The sequence below is a fragment of the Chanos chanos genome, chromosome 8, assembly GCF_902362185.1.
Source record: "Chanos chanos chromosome 8, fChaCha1.1, whole genome shotgun sequence".
NCBI classification, from domain to species: Eukaryota; Metazoa; Chordata; class Actinopteri; order Gonorynchiformes; family Chanidae; genus Chanos; species Chanos chanos.
The window spans coordinates 30,538,129-30,564,383 of record NC_044502.1 but is presented as its reverse complement, the minus strand read 5'-3'; the positions used below and the strand labels follow the sequence as shown (position 1 = coordinate 30,564,383).

General features: G+C 39.6%; 4 protein-coding genes and 1 non-coding gene across 5 annotated transcripts in view; 1 reads left to right on the top strand and 4 right to left on the bottom strand.

The window, feature by feature from the left end:
* The first annotated feature begins 1,309 nt into the window (after positions 1-1,309).
* On the top strand, positions 1,310-2,688 carry LOC115819863 (SLC35A4 upstream open reading frame protein). The gene is made up of 3 exons (XM_030783383.1): positions 1,310-1,321; positions 2,044-2,142; positions 2,447-2,688. Exons 1-3 carry the CDS (start codon positions 1,310-1,312, stop codon positions 2,633-2,635), a joined length of 300 nt encoding a protein of 99 aa, XP_030639243.1. The 3' UTR covers positions 2,636-2,688.
* Positions 2,689-5,748: 3,060 nt separating this feature from the next.
* cd74b (CD74 molecule, major histocompatibility complex, class II invariant chain b) lies at positions 5,749-9,799 on the bottom strand. Its single transcript, XM_030781577.1, has 8 exons — positions 9,630-9,799; positions 8,247-8,413; positions 7,795-7,874; positions 7,466-7,490; positions 7,155-7,234; positions 6,855-6,879; positions 6,513-6,716; positions 5,749-6,114 (listed from the first exon to the last, which is right to left on the bottom strand). The coding sequence occupies exons 1-8, from the start codon at positions 9,698-9,700 to the stop codon at positions 6,101-6,103; spliced, it is 666 nt and encodes a 221-aa protein (XP_030637437.1). The 5' UTR covers positions 9,701-9,799; the 3' UTR covers positions 5,749-6,100.
* Positions 9,800-11,900: 2,101 nt separating this feature from the next.
* On the bottom strand, positions 11,901-15,117 carry rps14 (ribosomal protein S14). Its single transcript, XM_030781249.1, has 5 exons — positions 15,077-15,117; positions 14,105-14,255; positions 13,653-13,814; positions 12,137-12,213; positions 11,901-12,010 (listed from the first exon to the last, which is right to left on the bottom strand). Exons 2-5 carry the CDS (start codon positions 14,251-14,253, stop codon positions 11,943-11,945), a joined length of 456 nt encoding a protein of 151 aa, XP_030637109.1. The 5' UTR covers positions 14,254-14,255; positions 15,077-15,117; the 3' UTR covers positions 11,901-11,942.
* A 1,354-nt stretch (positions 15,118-16,471) lies between these two features.
* On the bottom strand, positions 16,472-16,544 carry trnak-cuu (transfer RNA lysine (anticodon CUU)). The gene has a single exon. It is a non-coding gene; the product is annotated as a tRNA-Lys (tRNA).
* Positions 16,545-22,569: 6,025 nt separating this feature from the next.
* Positions 22,570-26,255, bottom strand: part of ndst1b (N-deacetylase/N-sulfotransferase (heparan glucosaminyl) 1b) — a 44,759-nt gene continuing 41,073 nt past the window's right edge. The window contains exons 12-15 of the mRNA XM_030781371.1: positions 25,737-25,907; positions 25,513-25,622; positions 24,960-25,062; positions 22,570-22,861 (exon numbers count right to left, since the gene is read on the bottom strand). Coding sequence (XP_030637231.1) covers positions 22,742-22,861; positions 24,960-25,062; positions 25,513-25,622; positions 25,737-25,907 — 504 coding nt within the window. The 3' untranslated portion in view covers positions 22,570-22,741. The remainder of the gene's footprint in view (positions 22,862-24,959; positions 25,063-25,512; positions 25,623-25,736; positions 25,908-26,255) is intronic.

Below are 26,255 nucleotides of genomic sequence, written 5' to 3'. Positions count from 1 at the left end.
CAAATCATTAGGTGAATGTGCTTTATGTAGGCTGATGTGTCGGTTCCAAATGGGGTATAAACCTTGTTTGTGGCAGGTGCATTTCATAGAGACTGGCCAGACTAATCAGTCCAACAGAAGGATGAGAGAGGCACTGCATCGTTGGCGCCTATGTAAAGATAGAAGTACCGCTTTTTTTTGCACTAAATTCAACTGCATTTCTCAACACAAGTGAGAGCAGTTGTTGTAAGTGTCCACATGATCTGGCAATTGTGAATTAGAAAAGGTAAGATTTATCATTAAAAAGGCAGACAAACCGAGCTCTGCAAAGGGATAGAATCCACTAGCAAGAAAAACAAATACAAACAACCAAAAAAAGATCATCTGACAGCATCATATGAGCTTTTTAGGCTTAGACCCAAAAACTCAGTGGAAATGACTGTGGTCTTCATTCTTTTCAGTGCAATTTCTTTTGAGCAATGGGCATAAAGCTCTGAGTTTAAAGCTTTATCTAATTCCTGTCACTGAAGCTTTGGTCTTACCAAATGAGATTTGAACACCTCTGCTTCAACAGTTTGATGCCTGTATATTTTCTTCAGAAGATCTTTACAGAGTGATCAGTATTAATTAGAAACATATCAGAAACACAGGAAACACACAAAAGCGTTTTGTTGTTGAAATAGTGTGAGAAAGCACATGAAGGGGAGGGGGTGGGTGAGAGGAGGAAGGGGAGGGAGAGATGTTGTGCCTTTGAGTAAAATGGCAAACACCTTCTTATCAGTGAGTTGTGCCCTGGTCCACCTTAAGTAAGCGCGGCGCCCCCGCCGCTTCTATGTCCGTCATCGACCAGCCTCCGTTTGCATCACCATTTTCTCGCCTCCATCTGGTTGCCGCAACAACCGGAGCGTCTCCTCGCTACAGGGTCACAGGGCTAAATGATATTCTTACAGTTGTGCGTTAAGCCGTGGAGCCGTGTTACGTGTTTCTCTTAGAAACCACTCGTGTTTTTATCTGAAGAATTAAGTGTATCCATAAAGCCTTAAACAGAGGAAGAAAACGTTTTATTAGTAAATTTTATTAGTGGATACTATTGAAATGATTCCAGTGCTTGAGTCCAAACTACAATGATAATTTTCTAAGTGCTTAAGCTCTAGTCACTCTAGCTACAAAGCAACAATTGCTAAGTGAACCGAATTTAGTTATTACCCTGATATTATATGTTATAAATTTTCAAACCAGACCAGATGAGTTACACTCAGATTAGTAGATTCCAATCGCGTAGGCTAGGGTATATAGTCGAATGCTGATGCCACTGATCTTAACTTAAGGCATGGCGGACAAGGTCTGTGTGTCAAGATTTCTATTCTATTTTTCAAGGCTAACCAAAATATTAAACTTGATTACTAATCAGAGGACTTTCTATTAGTGAACTTGTATCTTTACAACCTTTAAGCGCTAGTTTACTGAGTGTCAAGCGAAATGCGGACACGTTCTTCTTAAGATTTAATTTGAACTCAGCAGAAAAGCAAACAATTTTTTCGTACTCGTAAACTGATGCTGTAAATTACTTTAAATTGACTTAAGGTAGACGAAGTCGTGACCACCGCTGACAGTTGTATTAATTCATTAATGTTTTAGCTGTTCTTAACAAATGTTTTGTTGCTGCATCCATAAACTGCCAAGAATGATTAATTACCAACTGACATGTTGGCTAGCTAATTGTTCCTATGATCTGAGCTATGTAAAACGGCTGACGTTTTATATACAGTCTTTTGCAAGGCTTGGAGTTTCTAATGCTGTACTCATTTGAACAAGACATTTTGTTTCATATTTGGCATCCTCCTGAAAAATAAGTTCAAGTTGAATATGTATGGGCACACCCTATGACTCATAACAAGATGTCTTCTCTTCCCTGCAATCTGCAGTTCCTATGTATAAATGCCATTCAACCAGCATTTAAATGCTACCACTGCTACCAAAGACCACGCAAATCCACGAGACAGACCTTTTCGTTAACTTTTGTGTGTGTGTGTGTGTGTGTGTGTGTGTGTGTGTGTGTGTTAGGATCCCTTCAAGCAGCTAAAAGATCTAGCTGTACTCAAAGACCAGCTTGATAGCATTCAGCGACGTGTGGAAGATGAAGTTCAGGTTGGAATGCCTCAGGTGAGGCAGTCAGATGTTTCTTTTAATGTTAAACTGTTTGCTTTGCGGTGTAAGTGTTTCAGCTGTGTCTGATAGTTTCTTTGACAGTTTGGTTTAGTCATTAGGTCTAGCCCTGGAGTGTAATTCCTTTTAAATTGTGATTCCTGTTTGGGAAAATCTGTCCCTTTTTGTCATTCTTTTTTATCTGAACTCAGCGTAAGAAATTCTGGATGAAGTCTGGGGAGATATGTTTGTGGGTTGTCTTGAGATTTTTCTTTCTTTCTTGTTTTTTTTTTTTTTTTTAATGCTCTTCTTTTATATCCAGGGCGGTAGCGTGCTGGCCTCACCCTTCCTCAAGGGCTTCTTGGCAGGATACGTTGTGGCAAAGTTTCGTTCCTCTGCTGTTATGGGAGTAGTTGTGGGAACCTGCACTGGCATTTACGTGGCTCAAAACTATAAAGTTCCCAATGTGGAGCAGACACTGAAAGACTTCTTCGGCAAAAAGAGAAAATAGCGTCTCAACAACATTGAAACGACATCCCTTCATCTGTTTCAAGAAGAAACCTAATCGAGCAGTCTTTTATCACTTGTTATGATGTTCAAGATTTTTCAGTTATTTCCATCCTTGTTCATGTATTGATAAATGCAGAACCTCCCTTTATTTGAGTTCTGGAGATATGAAGTGTACCAAACCTTTCCTACCCTTCAAAGTTAACTGGAGGTTGACTGTCTGTGTGAAATTTTGTACAGAAGTCATTTTGACCTTATTTTTCAGGTCAGTGCCTGACATCATCTCATACATACAGTTGCATGCAAAATTTTCAAAAATTTCAAAATGATCTGTAAATACATGTTATGTTCTTCTTTGCCTTCTAAAGAACATTCCCATGTCATTCTGTCGACAGTGTGGTATTTAACACTTGTGTTTGCTTTGCCTGGAAAAAAAAAAAAAGCTGAAAGTGCACGTTGTAGAGTCATCAGGGAAAAGTGCAGTGAAACATGATTGGTGTGATGCTGGCCTGTAGCTTGTGAAGCAGAGTTTTAACAAGTGTGGATATTTGGCTGTTTTTACACAGCGTCTGTACTAACTGACCCCTCATAAGGTGAAGACTACTCGCCCCCAGGACACATTCATGCAGAATTTGTCTAATATTAAAATCACATTATGGTTTAAGCAGACCGTAATGTGATTGCATTATTCAAATTAAGATTAGCTTTATAAATAGCGGTAACACTGCCAAGACTGTCAGGTTTAATAGGTCGTGTTAAAGGATGGAGAGCCTGATGTTATTCTGAGTAACGAGCAGGATCATATGTCACTCTGTATATTTCTTCCCTTTGTCTGTTTCTTGCTTGTTTTGTATTTCTAGTTCTTTAACTTTAACTCTGTCTGTGTGCTGTCTTCCTCTTTGATTGCCTACCAGATGTGCCTGTGAAAACACAGAATGTGGTTTGCCTTCTCTTAGCCTCTCTCATCTAAAAGTGCCATTCAGAGGAGAGCCAGTTGAGAACACAATACATAAGAAGGCACCAGACTGACTCTCAGCAGTTGATTAACACATGCACATGTAAGCTGTAACGATCTTCCCTAAATCTCAGCCAAGTGAGAGTTGATGGATACTGCCTGTGGAGAACGAATGACTGTTACGATGAATAATCATGAGATGTTGCTGTACTGTGCAATAATGTACGAGCTGACACATGCTCTTTTTGTATTGCTTCGATTATTGTATTGTATTGATATTTTTTTTCCTTTTTCGGTGTATAATAGTTTTTTTCTACATTTGGCCTTGGTCTCCATAAATATTTTTTCAAGTCACACTAGAAGTGTTTTTGAATATTTTTATATTTGTTTAAAATGATTGTTAGGATATGTACCATATCCTTTGTTTTCTACAGTTGAAATTGGGCACCTGCTGGTTTGTTGTACAAACTATGTGAAATAAAAAGTTTATAATGAAAAACTTTGCAGAATAATTAATGTAATTCTCATTTATATTGTGAAGCTCTGGTCTTTAATATGCCTTTTAGTGTAGGAATCCCACAATGAACTTGGGCTCATTAACCCTATAGAAGAGGAATTTACCATACCAGTCATGTAATGCCCAGCCATGTAATGAGTGATTTTCAGTTTTCCTGGCTCCTCTGAGGTTCACACACAAGCTATTTTTGAAGTTGGTCTGATTTTCTGAATACTCCCAATGTCAAAATGCCTCTGAACACTGCAGGTGATGATATGTCATCATTAGCAGATTTATAAGTAAACTCCAGTTGAGTTCCTGGAGTCGATGTCCAGATTATCTTGTAAATGCAAATCCTATAACTGTAGGTGAAAGAAACACAAATTTTCAATTTTTGCATATGCCCTATAGGTGGCAGTAGAGGGTTAAACCAAAAACCCTTCCTGTATGGTCTGAAACCATCCTCATTATAAGACCAAGTAGATCTGAGTCATGTCTGTCTGATGTGTTTATTGCCTGTATTTGTTCTTCTTAGCCACGTAGATCAAATTGGAGACTTATCTGCAAACAAAAGCTTGCTCCAGTTGTCAAACAGAAACCAGTATTGTGTCTATGAAATGGATGGCTTAGGAGAAGATTTTACGCTTCCTGTCCCACTGCATACTCACAACATTGTTGTGTGAAAGTGCAAAAAAAAACCCCAACCAAACAAACAAAAAACAACAGAAAAAACAAGGCTAAACACATACACTCATATTTAAGACATGAAACTTGTGTCCTTTGATGGCATGGTGGTCTAATGCTACTGCTTCCCCACTGGTTCTATCCTGCCTCTGTATATAGGGACTACAGAGATGCTGTTGTGGTAGGTGTTTGGTATGGGAATGATGATTACAAGGGTAACAATGTCTTTAATAACTTAAATACCTTCCTCTATGCATTTTGTCTATTGTAACATTTAGTCTCTTAATTGCTAACTTTCTCATTTTTCCATCTCCCAGTGCTGAGATGAATAGTTTAATTACATCTTATTTATTATATATCACGTCTTATTATTAATTATGCCGCGTTCCCTTTCCCTGTTGCTACTCCCTCTCCCTTCCCTGAGCAGAGTACATACTGTGGTGCGGTGGTTTTTGTCTCTGTAACATTATGTGTTGGTGTGTCATTGCGGCTCTGTGTTCACTGTGACAACGGAGAGGTGTCACCCAAAGAGGAAGTGAATGTGCCGCTCTAGCTGTGGCTTTGGTTCCTCTCTCTGAACACAAAGTGACATTCACATTCATTCCATGACTTTTATATCCTGTTCTTTTTCTCCCAGTACATTTATTTTAACAACAACAACAAAACATGTAATAGTAATGATGAACACCTTTTGTGGGTTTACATAAGCTCTGGATTTTTTTTTTTTTTTTAAGAAAAATCTTGATTGTTAAATCATAATCTTAACTCTGGAGGATGTCATTTTTTTTTTTTTTTTTTTTTTTTTTTTTTTTTTTAAGGTTCCATTCGTTTATCCTTACCTCCTCATGCAGGGTCAGAATTTTAAGAACACCAAAATAAATGAAACATACAGGAGTGGTTAGTAATTAATTTTATTTGTCAATCTTCCTCCATACCTGATACTCTCATTCTTATGATTACATAAAATGATGCGGTTCAGATCGGTTAGTGAGACTGTCTTATCTATCTTAGAATTTCTGTCTAAAATACTCTGCAGAGAAAATTAAGAATAAACACCATCATGTCAAAAAAACCAAACAAACAAACAAACAAACCCAAAATTATAAAATCAATGCAGTTTATATCAAGCGATATATTATCTTCCTTCTGCTAACTTATCTATTTACTGGCATTCAAGCACTAAATGAACTTTTGACTGCAGGTTGATCAGCTTATAGACTCAAGTGAGAGAGAGGCTGTGGGCAGTTATAATTGTATTTGTTGTTAAATTCTGCATTGCTACATGAGGAGGAAGAAGGAGCGCTGTAGATGTAGCTGCAGGTTCGTTGGTCATGTTACTGCTGAGGAGCTGTAAAACAGGAAGGAGAGTGAGAGAGGATCCTCCACAAACCATTTTTAAACCACTCACTCATTAAAACTTTGTGTTGAAAACAGCATTGTCTCTGTGTGGTTAAATCTGTGTATTGAGCCATCACCAACATCAACTGATTGGTTCGTTCGGTCAGGTGTGTTAGTGCTAGGCAAGCACAAGAAAAGTACACTATAGGAACAAACTTATGTAATTACCACTAGTATTGGTAAATCCAAAACAATATCAGACGTTGCACTGGACTGAAAACATCAAATCATTAACTGCAAAAAATAGCTCCTCGTTAAAGAAACTTACAGAGGCCGTCAAACTGAGTCAGTTCATTCCCGTAGATGAAAATGGCTAAATGGAACTGAGTGAGTGTAGAGCAGCCTTACCACTAGAGGTCTCAGTACAGTTTGGCTCGCCCTCGGTCAAAGTGCCAGTGACTTGTGCTCCATTCTTGTCAACACACCAGCAAAAACCAGTTGAGCTCCAGCACTGCTTAGGCAGGTAGTTGCCCTGGTTGTCACACTGAGGCTTGAAGGAGGGCAGCTGTGTCTGGTCCTGCCCTGAGGCCTCACGCTGGCACTTGGTCTGGACTGTTGTGTGTGAGTTTCATAGTTACAGTCAAGATAAGTGTAATTGTGCAGTATACAGTTCTCTGTGTATATGCGAAGATATGTATCTCAAATGAATACATATGAGTGTACTGTGCAGCTGATAATGAAAACTGGTACCTGTGGGAGGTGAAGCGGATCCATCCTAAAAAACAAACAAACAAACAAAACATGAAAACATTAGAACACATACAAAAATCCACATTAAAATTGTGGCACATACCAGTTTTACCAAAGTTTAAATATACAAAATTAACCGTCTCTCGGTAAAATACCGTTCGAAATTCCAGATTTCAAAGTGAGACAGTCCAGGTTGTGCAATATTACCCCCTAGAGGACACTGAATGTAATTGCAAGGAAAATAAGTCATGTAATTAATACATTAAAAGGAGAAGACTGCAGGAAGTGAAAGTAACTTACTTTCTTCTCACTGTCGGGTAAATCAGCCAGCAGAGGGACAGTGTTCAGGGGAAGGTGCATCCTCATGGGTGTGCGCTTTGCTAATAGGGGAGGGGCAAGAAAAAGTTAGATCTCGACAAATCAAATCGCTTTCAATTTGTCAGTCAATTCATTAATCATTCAATAAATCATGATTCATGACTTTCACAGAAAAAATCCCCTTTAGCAACAGTCCACCAACAGTCAAATGGTCCATGCTAAACTGAGATTGCATAAATACACATGAATAAGTGAGTGAATGTAATGTGTAGCTGATGATGAAAAACTGGTACCTGTAGGAACTGAAGCAGATCCATCCTAAAAAAAAACAAAAAAACAAAAAACAAAAAACAAACAAACAACAAAAAAATTAGAACACATACAAAAATCCACATCAAAATTGTGACACATTTAAGCGTTACCAAATTTTAAATATACTAAATTGACTCTCTCTCTCTCTTTCTCTCAGTAAAATACCATTCAAAATTCCAGATTTCAAAGTGAGACAGTCCAGGTTGTGCAATATGACCCTCTAGAGGACACCGAATATAATTGCAAGGAAAATAAGTCATGTAATTAATACATTAAAAGGAGAAGACTGCAGGAAGTGAAAGTAACTTACTTTCTTCTCACTGTCGGGTAAATCAGCCAGCAGAGGGACAGTGTTCAGGGGAAGGTGCATCCTCATGGGTGTGCGCATTACTAACAGGGGAGGGGCAAGAAAAAGTTAGATCTCTACAAATCAAATCGCTTTCAATTTGTCAGTCAATTCATTAACCATTCAATAAATCATGATTCATGACTTTCACAGAAAAAATCCCCTTTAGCAACAGTCCACCAACAGTCAAACGCTCCATGCTAAATATCTGCTCCGAAACTGAGATGGCATTTAAGGCACACCGAGAACACGTCTGTGTGTGTTTGTGCTTGTGTGTATGTGTGTGTGTGTTCGTGTATGTGTGTGTGTGTTCATGTATGTGTGCATGTGTGTGTGTGTGTGTGTGTGTGTGTGTGCGCGCGCTCGCGCGTGTGTGTGTGTTTTCAAGAAGGTTGTGGAGACGTTGGCTCACTCACCGGTTGGCCTGCGGCTGACCTCCCTCAGCATCTCGGTGCGTGTCTCCAGGGTGCTAAGCTTCTCCCTCTGGTTGTATACCATGTAGGCAGTGATAGCCTGACCAGCGATCAGCATCCCAGCCAACAGGGTGAGGCCAGCCACTTTCAATGCATGGCGTGTGGAGCCCCTAAAAACGCACAAATCCAGCAAAGTGAGGGGACACGAGCAGTCAAAGTCAAGTGGTCTCGCCAGTGTTTCAGCCCGCAGCTGTGACCAGCTTCCATTCTGTCCAGAGAGGTGGGGGCTAACTTGGGTACGAAACTAGTAGGTTCCCCCTTTTCTGGTCATCATGTGTTCATAGGTTACGGCTGCGTACATGAGTATTCGTGTAGATTTGGATTTTTTTATTTCGGTAGACAAAGCCATGACACTTTGAATAGAGCCATGGATTCTCTGTAGTTTTGAGTCAAACTTCACACAGGGTATACAAATTAATTTATGCAAGTTCCCTGTTGTTTTTGTAAACAAACAAAGAAACGAACCTGGTGAATACTACACTAGTATGCTTGGCTGTAATTCCAAATATAGTCCAGGTGATGACCGGAGAGGTTTCGTCCAAGTGATCTGATGATTCAATAGTTGCTTCAATTTTTTTTCATGTACAAAGGTCTTATTTAACAACTGTTGGAAGATGCTATGCTGTTCTTGAATTTGATTTCACTTCCTGAATCAAGATTGCGAATAAGATCAATTTACCCCACATTCTGGCATGTTCCAAATGGTTTTGCATTTCCCCATTACTGAGGTAAATTGGATTTAAACATATGTAAGCATAAAACGAAAAACAAAAACTCCTCAATACTCTAAATGATAGCTAAAATGTGGTCTCTGTCCTCATGCCTACACTCTTTGGGAAATGGACTTTTAACCTGATTTGAGAACTGCATGAAAAATTTGAAGGTCATCAAGTAGAAAGTTTCTGGTACAGAAAAATGAAAATCGAAATTACGATTTTCACTATGCTATGGAAAGAGGATATGAGGAAACCCGTTGTTTCTTCAAATATCCATTGAAGTAAATTTTTGATTGACAGCAAAAGAGCAATGATGAAATTTACCTCTTATTACAAAACATACAACATAGTTGTTGTATGTATCACATACCACAATATTTCTGCAATTTATTACATGTAATCAAATAAGCAGTAAAAACGTTACGGCATAAGGCGACTGATGCGTCACATCTGTTTTATGTTTTAATAATAATAATAGCTTTAATAAAATCCCTTTAAATATATTTAGATCTATGGACACTTGAGTATATTAAGAAAGGAAAATTAAACAGATCGAATTTTACCTTCAGGTACAGCGATATTGGAATACAAATCAGCTTCTAATTCTCACCTGTTCGGAGTTTCCACAGCAGAGGTCTGGCTTGGGCTTCTAAGCAGAGGAGGGTGTTGTGGCTCAGCCATTGCGGAGATAAATGCTCGCGAACACAATGTTCTTTAAAATTTGCGAAAAAAAAAAAACTTATATCTAACCTGCTGAAGATAATATTGAGAACTGATGCCCCAGAGAAGTTAATCTGCAACAATGCAAACAGGAAAGTCCCAAGTCAAATTTAGTATTGGAGTTGCTGTGAATTTGCGTTTCTGATTGGCTCATGCCGAAGCATCATCAGTTCCTAGTGGCAGATTATTTTGGAGCGTTTTAGAAAGTGGAAGGATTCATGGTGATCAAATGTAAAATTTAAATAAGTGGAGATCTTTTGTCAGCAACTGCAGGATCTAAGCTATATTTTTCACATCTAAATTCAAAGAGAACTCCCTTAGATATTGTAGGCAAATCTGTAAAACACAAATAAAGGGTCACGTTTTGGATCACTCCTGTGAATTAAGATCAAATTAGTCCGCTCTGACAAAACTGTACTTCTGTTGATTGTATTACCAAAAATTATGCGAGCCTGAAATACTGAAGTCATTAATCTTCAGCAATCAAACGAGCGACAGAAATAAAATGCAGGGAAACCAGTGACAAGGTTTGTATTTTTGCAGCTGATGTACCCAGGCGTTTTCTGGATTGTGGTTCCCATTCTCACCTTTTCTTCTCAAGACAAAAGTTATATCATTTGCTTTTCTGAAGGGTTGCTCTTTTATTTATTTATTGAGCAACATGCAACTGACAGTCTGTTATCCTTTCCGAATTTAGTGGGTTTAAAATGAATCCTCTAATTATGAAAACGTGGTGATATTCATAAGTAGTGATCACATCAGCAGAAAGATCTAGATGAATTGTTTGTCACTTAAAATGACATCAGTTTAAACTTCAAAAGATGAATAAAGAGCAGTGTACAACAGTTCTAAGACAATGAGATTTTATATAATAATTTACATGTTATTTCACATAACTCTCACAAAATAAACTCAGTTGTCACGTAATAATTATAATCCATAAGATTACATTTGAGAACAAATCGCTGCTTTTACAAGAAATGACGGAACTTTGGGGGCTGTGGTCACTTTGTAAGAAGTGAATCCTGTGTGTGGAAGTGATAAAACTGACTCAGAAACACATCCGTTCATCACTGTATAAGAACTGACCACAATATTTATTAAAAAAATTCAGTAGGCTTTGTTGTGCGTCACAATTCATGACAAAGATCCAATGCTCTGTGCTAGGTCACATCATTCATGACTGCTTACATGTGCATAGCCAAAATCTGGCTTCAAGTCATACCTTGTACTACACTCATGATTTTGTGACAGATATTTGTTGCAGGTGTTTGGTTTTAGGAGTCTGAGTTTACCTATGCGGATGTGTTTTTGGTATTCCCCTGCTGTTCTGTTTTTTTGAATTCCTTTTTTTTTTATCCAAGACGCTTATCAAGTCATACCAGTTTCACCAATACTGTCGACATTGAGTATTACACCAACAGACCTGTGATAACAGTAAACTGCTTGGCAAACCAGCGGAAGAACTCTTCAATGCCACTTCTCCCACTGCCAAATTTCTTGTTAATTCATTTTATACACTTGCAGTAAGTGGTACTTTGAATAAAGTAAATGTGAGAAATTAAATGACATGTTCATTGGCTAAAGAGTAGAAACCTTGCTTTGTATCTATATGCAGTGGATGAAAATTCATTGAGAAAGACTGATTCATCAGAACAGATATTACTCGAAAAGTAACTTTGAAAGTGAACATGGTCATTACTCAAAAACTCTCGCTGGAAACGCTCAGAATTGCGTGAACCCAAGTTACATACTTTGATAATGTAACATTACTTGTTCCTAAAAACTGATGGAAGTTTAATAATGGGCTAACCATTCTGCGGTTCAGAAATGTGGGTTTGGCTTGTCCCATCTACGTAAAAACCACCTGTATGTAACCTAACCACTTTCAAACCATTCTGCATATCAACAGTTTCATTATCTGTTGTGCTTAGTGGTACATTTAAAGGTTGTACTCGGGTGCAGACTACCTCACCTAGTGGTTTGATTATTCATTACATGTTGTAAAACTGAACAATGAATAAATGTCAGTGAACAGTGTATGACCTGACTTTCAGTAATGTACTAATCTGTTACCTGAAACTGTAAGATTAAAGCTAATGTACCAGGCAAAGAGGTTTTTTTTGTACTATACATTTTTGAACAAAGACAACACATCATATGACTTTCATTTTTTTTTATTCTGTGAAAAATCCAAAGCAGTTTACAGACGACGCCCACGACGTCCACCCTTTCTGCGGGTGCTGTCTGAAGGAATTGGGGTGACATCCTCTGCAAAAACAAAAATGTACGATTGAAACTTAGACCCAACGTTCATGCAATACTGCTGCATCCGAATGGCTTTAAAACTCCCGGGCGCCCTCACACGACCCAGAGCCTTTTTACGTGTTCACTCACCAATGCGGCCGATCTTCATGCCTGAGCGAGCCAAGGCCCGGAGAGCTGACTGTGCGCCTGGTCCAGGGGTCTTGGTTCTGAAACACACACGTGATCCGTGTTAACACTAGTGTCAAACTGCTCTGTGACCTAGAGAATGAATCAAACACTGTTTGTCCCATACTGGGACAAAAAAAAAGGTACTGGAGACCATTCTAAGCCTTTGGGAAACCCTTCCCAAATCAGAAACTGCTGACCAGTAGGGCTGTTGGTAGTGGTAAAAACTCAAATTTGAGTCCTTTCCCTCAAACCTCTAAATTCAGGTTGAATGTTTTGATAACTTTGTTCAAATATATGTGCTCTGTCTGCTCGCTATTTTGCTGGATTTTAGCATTACTTACACTATTCTTCACATAAGCCCGTTCAATTTGAATGAGAGACATATCTTAAACTTTTTGTAGAAGTAAAACAGAACCTCATGTAAGGTCTACACAAAATCACAATACCTGTCTAATTCTCAAAGTGCTCTGACCACTTGGTGTCATCTTGCATTTGTCACATTAAATTATAAACTCAATGCATTTACATGATACTGGTGTATTGACATACAGTCAGTAACAGGCCCATACAGCAGAGATATAGTGAGGGAGATGCACACGTTAAAAAGCCAAAAAAAAAAACCTTCCATGGAGAAAACTACAGCTGATTTTACAGGCATCTGGAGGACACTACACAGCCATTCAACTCATTACAAACTATTCTGAGGGGTTTTTTTTGTTCATTACATCTGAATCTACGTTTAGAAAGAAGAACGTGATATATTCAGTCTGTTTACCACTTTCAACAGTAGAAAAGTGAAGGAACAACACTCTACCATTAGGCAAGCAGATAGGCATCACCTTGGATCAGTGCTGTCTGGAGGGCTATGCTGTCGTGTGTGTGTGCATGTGTTTATATCAAAGCTCTGGGACAAAACCGCATATGCTCAGCTTTGATTAGCATTGAAAGTTCATAGAATCTCTCATGGCCTGAAAAGCATCTGAGCCCTGAATTTAAAACAGCCGCCCTGCTGACTTTCACACAGCTCTACATTTTGCCAGTGACGTAGAACAATGGCAACAGCCTGGCAAACAGACCAGCTCCAATTCTACTCCACAAATTCATACTAACCCGGCGACGCTGGTCCAGGTCTCGTAAGAATGACGCGTCCACAGGTTTATTGGCTGGAGTTGCCAACTCCAAAACCTTCGCGTGTGCATCCGCCCTCCTGGACTAACCCCTGCCCATCCCCGCCAACTATATCATACATCTATCCCAACCCTGTCTCCAAACAGCTCCCACGACAACATCTTTCTATGTTATCCCGTCATCAAAACCTGAGGAATTAACAAGTAATTTGACTAAATTTTCTCTGTACATGTTCCCACCCAATATGCATACAGGAGATGACAATCATGACCAAACAGCACAGGACACTGCGTGCTTCAGTGACACTGGTCACAGACGTCTGTGTGAGAGAAGCACTCCTGTTTCTCACCTGTTACCACCTGTAGCCCTCAGCTTGATGTGCAGGGCGGTGATGCCCAGCTCCTTGCACCTCTGAGCCACGTCCTGGGCTGCCAGCATAGCAGCGTAAGGAGAGGACTCATCTCTGTCCGCCTTCACCTTCATCCCACCAGTCACACGGCAGATTGTCTCTCTGCAACAGCACAGATGGCGCAACACATTTCAAACACATTCAGCTCTATGCTCCACTGTCAACAATACAACGCTTAGGCAAAATGTAAATTAGGAATGACTATAATAGTGTCTGCATTATAAATATGACAATGCGTTTGAAATATCAACATGCAGCATCTCACCAAAAAAAAAGTATCGGGTATAACATTTTACCATCACATGAAGTCAACTACATTTCCTAGTGTGTGGCCACACTGAAAAGTAAGATGCATATAAGGAGTGCAGCAGACAGCTGAACTCGGTACTTACTTGCCAGAGAGGTCAGTGACGTGCACAAAGGTATCGTTGAAGGATGCGAAAATATGGCAGACACCGAAGACATTCTCGCCTTCAGCAACCTGGGGTCCCAGGCTGATCACCTGCTCTTCCTTCTTTTCCTTACCCTTGCGAGGTGCCATAGCTGGGAAGGAAGAAAAAAAAAGACAGACAACCCGTTAGCATTGATGCTGGGGCTCGTGCGAACAACATGCAGTTTCAGGCCTGATGCACGTAGTACAGCGAGGAACTCTCTGCTAGATAACATGGACCTCTGCGGCAAATTTCTACGCTGAGATTTAACAACTAATGCAACTTTTCAGTTGCCTCGTGAATACAGACAGTCACAACTCCAGCTAATCGTCGCGGAGTCTTGGCGGTCACTGGCTAACTCCGCTATCTTCAACGTAAATAGAGAAACATCACAAGTAATAGAGGGGTGACATGGAGCACACACCTCATCGAAACGACTCAATTTGGAAGATACACTACAGCTTTAACCACTTCTTAATCAGTAAAGATGCCCTGAAATTTTAAAATGCCAAAACTAAAACCAACAGCGTACGTGCAAGCCAACTTGATTAGATGCTTGTCAAATATTATAAACGCTCCTCGTGAGGAGAACCGTACTCGTCTACTACGACAAAAGCCAACTGATAGCACTTGACACGCAGAAACTTGTTTGGTTGTTAAAAACCAATAATTCCAGAGCAGCAGAGAAAAATCACATGTAACGATTTCAGAATTTGAGAAATCCTCCAACCACGTAGGCCGAGTCAATGAGCCCAATTCCGCTAAGACTGTGCAACAAAATCACGAAGAACCCAGTATAAAACAGCACGTCTACCCAAAATATCATCAGATATACATGCGTGTTGTACTGATGGACCATATTTTTTTAGTGATGTACTTCATTATATAAAATTTAAACAAGATTTGTTAGGATTCAAATCCATGAATTCCTACCTATGTGTTTCTTCAGTCGAGGCCGAAACAGGAAAGGAAGGATTCTCTTACCGGGTTGAAAGTTCAACCAATGCTCCCGGAAGTAGATCAAGGATACGTTCAAAACTTCATAAAAGTCTGCCGAGTTAGACCAAAAGTAGTCAACAATTCACTTGAAAATGCGACAGCTCAAACACTGTATCTACCATTGTCAAATATATTTTGTTTTCCACCGCTGTTGAAGCATTAGAGTTGAAGTATCATATAAAACTGATTTAGTTACAATAATTAAATCTATCTATCTATCTATCTATCTATCTATTACGGTCCTTGCAACGTTAATCAATTTTATCCTATATCGCACATTTTATAACAAATAACAATGTTTGTAAACAAAGCTCCGAGAAACATCCTGGTGGAAAACGACTCAGTGTTGCAAAGCGTACAGCAAGTAAACGGGCGCATGATTATCGACTATTCTAACTCAAGGAATAGAGTAGTTAAAATATTGCTATTTTATCCCTAACTTCATCACCAGTGTCTCCGCTACGAATTAAATGTTACAATAACTGCAGAAACACTAAATACTGCCATAGCCCAAAACCTCAGAAACAAAATTATGGCACATTGCAAAAAACTATAGGGTAATCCCTAGTAATATTTGACAGGAGCATGTAAGGTACCTGGAGGCGATAACCGTGTGAACAGAGCTTACGCTACCTTTAAAAAGACCGCCCTGTAACAGCTACAAGTGTAACCTATTTTGATCCTTAAGAGCAACACCGTTAATTTTTTTTGGTCAGAGTTTAAACCATTTCCTTTCTCACTTTTTTTTTTTCAATAACTTGGATATCGTCGCTGGATGAATGCCTTCTGCAGCCACGCGCACGAGGGGTGCGAGCAGAATGTATGAACTGTGTGGGTTTGCAAAATCATGGATTTGGAGAAATACTGCATGTGCAGATATGCAAAAGGAGCTATGAAAAGTAATAAGAAATATATTATGTTGTATAATATAGTTTAACAAGTAGATTATATACATTATGCATGTGTTACATATTTATATTATAAAGAGAACACACTTGTGTATAAATGAATACAGCTCCCATATGCCAACTTCTGCAATTATAACAAGCTCATGTTTACTTTTTGTTGATCTAACTCTTAACCTACTGAGGTAAGGTAACATATCCAACGAAACTAATAAATTAACGTCGACTTGATGTAGCCTCAATGTTAATAAGTGTCTAAATGGAGGTAATTCATCAGCTGTATAAATACATGTTTTTATGCTTCTTTCCAGTCTCCTAGAAGCAAGCTCTGGACAGAATCTTCCCCACCAAGAGTTCCCTCCTGGGGGCCCTACAGCTTAATGTTGTAGGCTGCGGAGCACTGCAGCAAACAAAACAAAACTCACGCCCAACGTGGGGCTCGAACCCACGACCCTGAGATTAAGAGTCTCATGCTCTACCGACTGAGCTAGCCAGGCCCAGATAAATGGGGACCGGGTAGGGCAAATGCCATCGCCCACCCACACCTGCCCAACTGCACAGACCAAAGTGTGTCGCCAGACAGCGGGCAAAGTTCTGACTGTGCCGAGATTGTTGGTTCACATTGGGCTCCAGGAGCACTGTTCCCCCCTGGCCGCAGGCTGCCCACTGGAATGCCTGGATCCAGATCTCCAGGCCCCCAGATCCAAGCAAGCTACACTCACCTGGGGGGCAGCGCTCCACCTGTGGCAAGACTCCTTTCTGGAGGCTCACACAAGCCAAGTGAACCTTGCCAGGTAAATGTGTCCTCTGCCGGGCATCCAAAACGTATTAATTCATGTATTTCTTCACTATACATGTGCAAATGTGTATGTAGATCTAGGTGTTGACTAGGAGCCTTTCAGTTCAGTTCCTCTTTTTCATCCTCACTGCAACTATTCACATATTAATTTTTGGTATTTATTTGTGCAAAAAATATTTAAAAAAATATATCATGCACCTGAATTTCACTTGCCTTTGCATGTATTAAAAGAGTCTTTCAGTGCTCTACTCTCAGTTCATCTTTCCTGAACTACATGTTAAGCATCAATAAACCTCAATATTATGAATAGTTGATGATTATTAATTCAGGAAACCAGATTACCAAACAAGCATTAGGGGGTTGTAAAATTCAATCTGGGAAAAATGAAGCTTCGGATCTTGAATCTCATAAGCCACTCTGGCATCAATAGAAGGTTTGAAACTACCTAAATGAAACAACTTAATGGTACTCAGTAAGCTGAATCAAGGATGTACTGAATTCACATCTACATGAAGTGAATGGGCATTTCAAAGATTGTTTTCCATTCATGTAATGGGGCTGATCTCATAATACCATAATATTAGATGCTGGAAGTCATTTCCATATTGCCTTTGCCTTGTTGGTTCCGTGATTAATTTGATTGGCTCCTCCCTTGTTGTGGTTCTAGGGCACAAATCTGCTTATGTTCTTTATAGCTACTCTGGCATCTGTGCCTCCACAGGGACATTTACTTACTGTAATTAATTTGACAGCATGAAATTCAGATCCGAAGATGAGGAGAAAGATGAGGGAAGTCTCGATTAAAGAGTCTATTTACAAAAAAAGCAACAGTTTTCACGGTTTCACATGTCGTAAAATGCTCTCATCATTTAAAACATCCGCTCTCTGTAGGGATGAAGATATGAGATGTAAAACAGAATTGGCAGAGATTTGTTAAGCCTCTTGTTAAATAATTTAAACAAATGGATAAACATGAACATTCCCAAACAGCACTGAGACCCAAATTATGACAACAGAAATGTCCTATTATATACATTTATTATATATTACAAATATGATTACTGAGTGTGTAAATATACCACGCACATTAAAACAATTAATTAGATTATAGCATTAATCCTGGTTTGGCTGGTTTAAGACCACAAGCATTCCTTGACAGCTTGTTTGTTTGTATGTAGGTTAACATAATAAGCAACTAATTAAGCCATGGAGAAGCAGGTGAGGGGATTCCAAAGTGATTCTATCACTGAGTTTACAAATAACAATGGTCAATTCTCCAGGAATCAATCTGGACAGACTAGCTTTAGAGGATTGTGTCTTACTGTGCAGTTATTATAAATTAAATTTTAGTTGCTTTGCTTTGTGTTGCTTTGCTTCCATGCTGTGGTGTAAGAAAGAATGAGCAAGCAAAACAAGTACAAAGACAGTGGTGTCTTTATTTGCAAATTAATCACAAAAATATTAGCTACCAACGATAAAAAATATCAACAGCAATAGGTTTGATTGTACAGTCCAGATGATTATTATTTTTCTTACAGTTATGTTTTTATTAGAATCTCTGTCCATCGATACCCTATGTTATCATACAGAAAGCACGATGTTGGCAGTGTGAAACTCATGGGGTATTTCTACAGGAGGGGTTCTGTATGATGCAATAAACCAGTAAACAGAGAACATTACAAGTTTATTAATTAGTTTGTGTCTCTGACACAAACTCTCCAAATACAGTAAAACAGAGGACCTCAGCAAACAGAATTTGTGCTTGGTATAAGAAATCCCATTTGACAGAGACAACCCCAATCTCCCAATGTAAAATGGTTTCTTTGCTTCTTCTCCTTCACCTTGCTAGAAGACAGGAACTGAATTGTTAGGCTTCAGCCGTATGGGAAACTGAATTTTGACGAACCCATGGGTACAATAATTCATGACTACTCTCTAAGATTTCTTTCAGTCTAACAAGGAGCCATGGGCTGAAGTTATGTATGTATGTATGTTTCCAGCTGGAGATTTGGACAGTGCTTATAAGGTGCATGGTTTAGTACCTTAGGCAGTATTAGTTCATTTCATACAAGATCCCACTTCTAATAGTTCCTGGAAATACAAAATATTAAATGGTGTTAAATTAACCCTGAAATTCTGGAGCTGTGATACAGACACAAACGCTGCTAAAATTCCTCGGTCAATGAAATTAAACAAAATAAACAGACAAAAACATTGTGCTTTTCAAGAAACGTAAGATGAAATGTACAAAGAAACGAAAGAGTTTGTAGCGCTTTCACAGATATGATCTGTAATACAGAAAAAGGAACACTGGAAGTTACCGTCACGGTTTTTTCTTTCTTCCTTTCTTTTTTTAATCTGTACCAAGAGAATATTCCAGAGACAGTGATGATACTGAGCAACAACACAACCTCCACGTAACCCTTATCCATATATTAGAGATGCACCAATATGGGAATTCTGGTCTCATAATTAGTATTTTCATGTCCAAATCTGCTGATACCAATATTATTCTATATCAACGTAAGAACTGATTGTGACTAAGTGGACCAAAGAAAGCACCAGTAACAGTTAATGGAAAATTTTCACAAACGTACGTAAACTTTGCTGACAATTTTTATAGATAAAAGGCATCTACTAAAACACATTCGGCCCAGTTTTTTCCCCTCCGAAAAAAAGAACGGTCCTGACAGGCTGTAATGCTAACTAACAGGAACTGAAAAACCAGCAGACCAAAGACCAACAGCAGCAGCAGTTTCCATATATCACTTTAACATGGGGGTGTAAAATTCTACTGTTTTGCTTCAAGGACATCTATATTTATCAAGGTGACATCCTTTCAGATTGGTGATTTGTTGTACGGTTATTTCCTAGTTTGTTTGCCTCATGCAGGACAATAACAGGGCAGTGTTCATAAAGCCTCTCAGAACCAGAAAGTGGACCTACATGCTCCTAATTTATGGACAATTAAACCAATTTACGAGTTGCTATTTTTAACTTGACCAAGCTTCAGGACACCACAGGACTTGAGGACTGGCGTAGTGGAAGTGAGAGAGTAGAACTTGGTGACTCTTCCAACAACAGTGGCCCTTCACTGTACTGCACTGAGCGGCATCATTTTAGACTTCCTCAAATCATTCTCTCTCTCTCTCTCTCTCTCTCTCTCACACACACACACACACACACACACACACACAGAAACAGGAGATGCTCCTGCACAATGACATGAGATGTGGAAACACTCGCACACACCAATGAAATGCTCTTTCACACTTGTGACATCATCTTGTACACACACACACACACATGGAATTCTCTGGCATTGGCTTACATGCTCTTTTCCTTCAGGCCCTCCAGCTCATGCATTATTGCCAAAAATGTGCAAAAATCTATCATGTTTGTTCAGAGACATTTATAGAAGAAAACTAACGATGAATAAAGAGTAACGCGTAGAAACAGATTAAAAACAATAAGATTTAAGCAGCCTTATTTCCTGGATCCCTTAAACTCTCTCACTCATGTCCACCAAAATGAAAAGTCTTGTTGGACATAGCAAAACTAACAGCAGGTCTGTGCTGTGGTCTGCAAAACGTTAGAGTTTAGCTGTACCGTCTGTGGTTCCTCAGATTAAATCCGAGATACTTTTTACATACACTGGCCCATTGTGGTGTGAAATACTGGTCAAATCTTAAACGTGGTCTGAAGCCTATGACATGACTTTAGGCAACTACAGGCCGATAATGATACTGCTGCCATATTGCCGTGCATCTTCACCTAACATCCCTCTGATGATGAACGGAAGATTACAGGTCCTGAAAAACTGTCACCCAATGAAGTAAGTGAATTGTGGTGAATTGTTTTCTGAGAGGCACTGACAGGAGGGTGATCAGACCTGTTAATTGTGAATATCACTGGTATGGAGCAGAGAAGCAACAGAGCGTTCAATCAACTGAAGCACTGGTTTTCAGTAACTGGATAATTCCCTGCAGAACCTTAGACCAGCCACGCCTTCAGCTATGATGTCATTTAGTAGAGTGGTATATAGTAACCAGATACAGGCATCATGATGGCTGACAGCCTCAGTGAGGAGCGGGGAGGCATTCTGAAACTCCTCCTAGAAACTCCTCGACTCCACTATTTCCGCGTTCCTCTGGACCAAAAGAGACATAGTGCCACTGCAGCTTTGCAAAATCAGGTTTGATATCATGGAATTTAATACATTGGAAGCCAGGCAGAAAGACTGCTGTCTGCCTCTGGAATACTGGGATATACAGGGTGTTGTTAACACAGGCCACTAAGAGACTCTCCCCCTGGTAGTTGTGATTCAGTGAAGTCTTCTATTACGATCTATAGGAGCCCAGAATGAGGACGGGAGGATGGAACCCAATCAAATGGAGCAGAACTAATTAACCTAGACTGTTATTTGTTCATTATTATTTTTCTTTTCTTAATTTCACAGTGACATGTATTGATAGAATTGATTCATCTGGCAGACTAATCAGTGTAAGAGCTGTCAATATTTTTCTTCTTTTTAAGGAGACTCAAGGCCAATTGTTTTTCTGCTGCCTTCACTTTCCTTGATACTGAAAAGGTGCAAAGATTAAAAAATAAAAACAAACAAACAAAAAAAAACATACTTAAATACATTCATGGATGAATTTCATAGGCTGGTCTGACTGAATCCATATCTAGTACCTGTCAGAAATAAATGAGAGAGAATGAGCAGAGGGGGAAAAAAAGGAAAAGGCTTTTCCATTGTTCAGATGGTCAATAACAAATTAGCGCCACAAAGCGCCGACTTGAAGGGAAAGGGGTCATTTGTTCTCTTGGTAAAACTTTCAAAAACATTCTGACTGAGCATCCACAGCCCCGGTACAGATACTACTGAGAAGTCCAGTTATAGACAAATATGTTTGGAACATTTATGAACAGTTCTCCCCGTAATGGTGTGTAGTTGAACACCTAATGTTTCCAGATCAAGTAATTAGTTGAATTACTGTACAAGTTATGGGCTGCCTAAAACCAGCTCAGTTCTTAGGATGACAGATTCTCATATTTACACTCACATTTATCCTGGATATCATTATTTGTTTTGGATTTGAAGTAATATGATTCATCATTCACTGTTAAAACTGTCCAGTAAATCTTGAATGAAAAGGCCACAGATCCCGTTATAGTTTCACCTTTAAATGTCACGCCTCAGTCCGGTTTGGTGTTGAAATATATGGGATCGATGTTACCAGATAAATAAACAGTTAAAAAAAAAACAAAAACAAAAGGAAACTACAGGTCTAGACCACCTGTGTTCTGATATAAAACAAGAAGCGAGTGTTAAAAATAACATTAAAACAAGAGAACCTGAAATGAAGACCCCCCCCCGGCACTTTTTTGTTCATTATTGGCTTGTGTTGGCGTCAGATCTGGCACACAGTTGGGGAAAAAAAAGTCTCCCAACCACCAAAAGCATAAAGAACATGCTTTTTCTTCAGGGACTGTGTGTGCGCATACACATCTGTGACAAAATAAGAGAGCAGAGCTCTTCAATACACACAAAAAACACGTGAGGGGCTTGAAATGTCTTTTGGGGTCGTTGAGACTCCATCCTCAGGTGCTTTACGAGCTGCGGGTGTCTCTGGAGACCTCCGGAGTCACTTGCTTTACTCCCTCCAAGTACAAACCAAACCTACCAAGGTTTCCTGGTGCCCTCTCCTACTCCATTCTAGCACGGAAGCTTCCGGAGACGGAGAGCGTTGGAGCCGTGGCAGTGGGCTGAGGGCTCTGCTGAGCTTGCTGTCACTGAGGGGGTGAAAAGGGGCTGAGAGACTATCCCCCGTGGAGGAGAGCCGGAAAAGCTAAGCTGGGCGCTTTGAGTCAGTCCCCGCTTCTTCTCTCAGGCTACCTGGTGTGGAGCAGCTCTTCTCTCAGCCAGCTGGGCAGCGGCTGACCCATCTTATACAGAAGCTTGGACAACTCCACGTTGTGCTCGCGGTAATACTCCCTCAGGAAGGAGCGTGACTGTGAGGAAACAGAAAGAGCAGGAGGAGGAGGAGGAGGAGGAAGAAGAAGAAGAGGAAGAGGAAGAGGAAGAAGAAGAAGAAGAAGAGAAACGTCACTTCTTTTAACACTAATGTAAGTAAGTCATCTGAGAAGCTGCATAAAGTCATGTTTAGAAGCACAGTTAAGGTGGTTTAATTAGTATTAGTGAAATTACATTAAAATAAGGTCAGAATGTTTGATGATGTATCCTTAACTAGCAAGGGAAAGACACAGAAGTGCATTTTGTACAGTTTGGCAAGTTTTATATCATCGGGAGTAAAATTCCTCTGGTACCACTAGAGGGCGCTCATTAAACAGGAAACAACAGCCGCAGCAAAAAATAAATCTGAACACCTGAAAGAATGATGTATGAAACAGTCTTTTTAAAACCTAAACACAGTAAGAAGCCTGATGATGTAGTAGCAACTCATTTGGCTTTAGTTTTCAAGATACCTCTAACCAAGGTATGATACAATATAACCACGATTTTTCAAATCCTCACAGTTTCTGAAGTCATTAATGAAACTTCAGAGTTTTTATTTAAAAAAATTTGAAAAATGTCAAGAGAGATTAAGAGAAATGAGAGACATAAAGGCATGTAATGTCATGATGGACCTTCTGCTTACATGTCTTTTTTGGGGAGTCAGTTTTTTTGCTCCACGCAAAGAAATAAATAGCTGAACAGATCACTCATTGTAAATTCAGTGAGGCGATGGGCAGGAGTTCTTTAATTAGAATTAATGTTTATTTTTATTACTACCTTGTATTTGTGTTTTTTTTAAAGGATCTTAATGAGAGCCACTTATTCTAATACATGTGATTTAGGAAAAAAACATTAAAAAAGATGCTAATACAACTAAACAAACAAATAGAAACACTTGCTCTTTTTTTGACTGTTACATTATATGGACATAAGACTCAAAACATTTTTTGAAATAATTACTGATTTCTTTTTGATCTTCTCATCAAATCGGCAGCAGTAAGAGAGATTCAGGTCACACTGCAAAGCCAGTGAGCAACAATGGCAACAAATATGGGAGCTAGTTATTCTTCCAGTTAAAAAAAAAACTAGCTAGTGAAATTGTGTCCCAATGCCAGTAACACTCAGTCAAATAACATTTACAAAAGTCAGCAGTTATGCTACATTGTTTGTGGTGATTGTCTAAACATTTCTGAGTAATTGACAACAGTTGTTGTCTAAATATTTTTAGACCAAAACAAATGAAATGCCTCTATTTTTATTTTCATGTTGTAAAGTAAGACTATGCTCGTACTACAGCAAAACACCAGGTGCCAGTGCTTGTTTTAATGCCGATTATGGTCATACCCACGCAGTGAGGGAATGACTAAGAACAGGGGCAACAATCTAATTAACTAGTTGTGCAGAAAGTAGACAGACAAACGAAGTTGATGTTTTTAACATGCAAATGAGCTTGAGTGTGCTTGTGTTCAACAGCTGGGGTTCTGTCTGCCAGGATGTTCAAGGTATAGACCTAACAGCCAACCCGAGCTTTTGATACAGTCAATTTAAAAGCACTGATGAGAGCAAGCAAGAGGATTTCCAGAACTATCTGTGCCAACACACAGCTGCCTGCATCAGTGACAATGACATTAATGCGTCCCAAAAGGGTTGCAGTGCATTTCAAAGCACCACACTGAACCAATTTAACAACAGAATCTCCCAGACTACATACCACATAAACATTTTCCGCATGCTACAAAGCTCAAATAATCCTTGGGACTTTGCGTGAACTGGGATGGTTTTACTCTACCAACTGACACTTAAGGGCATCAAAGTTATTCTCAGGGCAAATAGAATGCAGACAGATGATGGATTAGGTGGTAAATTGAGAGATTATCTTGGATGTTTTTTTTTCTGCAGTTTAAGTAGGCTTAGATAAGATTTTGTGTCAATCTGCTTTAGATCTGCTTTCACACTAAAAAAAAAAAAAAATATCAATAATTACATTAACCACAGCAAACCATCGATTAAAACCAACCGTTAGAACTTTCATCAAGGAAATGCCTTGAAAGGTGACAGAAAAAACAACATTGATGCCATTTCCAGACCACTCACATCTGAATCCATGTCTGGATACCTCCTCCCTTTGCTTTTCCCCAGACACTTGGTTTTCCCTCCATCCAGCAGCTGGCACCAGAAGCCTTTCTTCGGATCAAACCTGGCAAAGAGAGGAGGAGGAGGGGGGAGAGAACCCTAAATAGAGGCAGATGAAGATGCTTCTACATCAACATAAGCAAAATATGGAATATTGCACACAGATGGTACACAGCTCTGCCTGTTTAGAGAAGTGACATGGGACCAAAAAAAAAAAAAAAGAGAGAGAGAAAAATCATCTCCATGGGGAGAGGCACAAAACAGATGTTGCTGTTTATCGGTCTGAGTTAGCGATTATGTGGTGTAACGGAATAGAGGAAAGGAGGGAGGAAGAATGGAGACAGGACAGAGAGATGGCAGAGGGAAAATCTGAGAGGTTTGGGTTTGTGACAGAAAGAAAGAAGAGATGAAGAGAAACAGAGGAGTCAATCACAGGATGTCATAATAATGGAAATCCACGAGAATGAGGCTATGGCACAGAACACTTAAAAGCCTATTAAGGCACCAAACTCACGCCAGGATCTTGTGGTAGTTTACTGTGTTTGTCAAGCCTAGAAACTTCTGGATCTTCTCCATGACGGAGGCAGGTTCTGTCCTGAGCAATTGGCCATCCAGTACAAGGATCTGAAAACAGAGTGAGATGTGAACAGAGTCCACAACACAAACATGAAAACAGATATATGAACATCACAGTATATGCTTCCACACACACACACACACACACACACACACACACACCTGACTGGGGTGGTAGTAATTTAGCCAGCGCTGAAGGTGTGTGGCGTACAGCCCAGGCACCAGACAGCGATTCTGAAGAACCTTCAGCTTGATGGGTGAGTCATGAACGGCTGTGATGACATTGTGAAACGTGTATTTTTGGGCCACCGGGTCATCGTGTGCCCTCTGGTGCTGAAAACACAGCAGATGTTACACACACACAGATGAAAAAGGGAAGAGCGAATGCCTCTATTTCCCTTGGCTCATCTGAGACAACATTTGGAGTTGCCATGTGTACGCCATGTCTCTTTTAAATCAGTCAAGCATCTAACTTTAAATCAGCCTTGGTGATATGCCACACAGGTCTATTGACTTCATGCATACACTGGTCTCAATAGGTAGCATTTTGCCAAAATTACATAGAAAATAGTAAGAGTAATTTCATGTATTTTTCCCTTCCAAAAACTGACTACTTAAATATAGCTAAGAGTCAGAGGATCCTCTAGGTCTTTTTTTCTCTATGGCCAAAGATACTCTGCA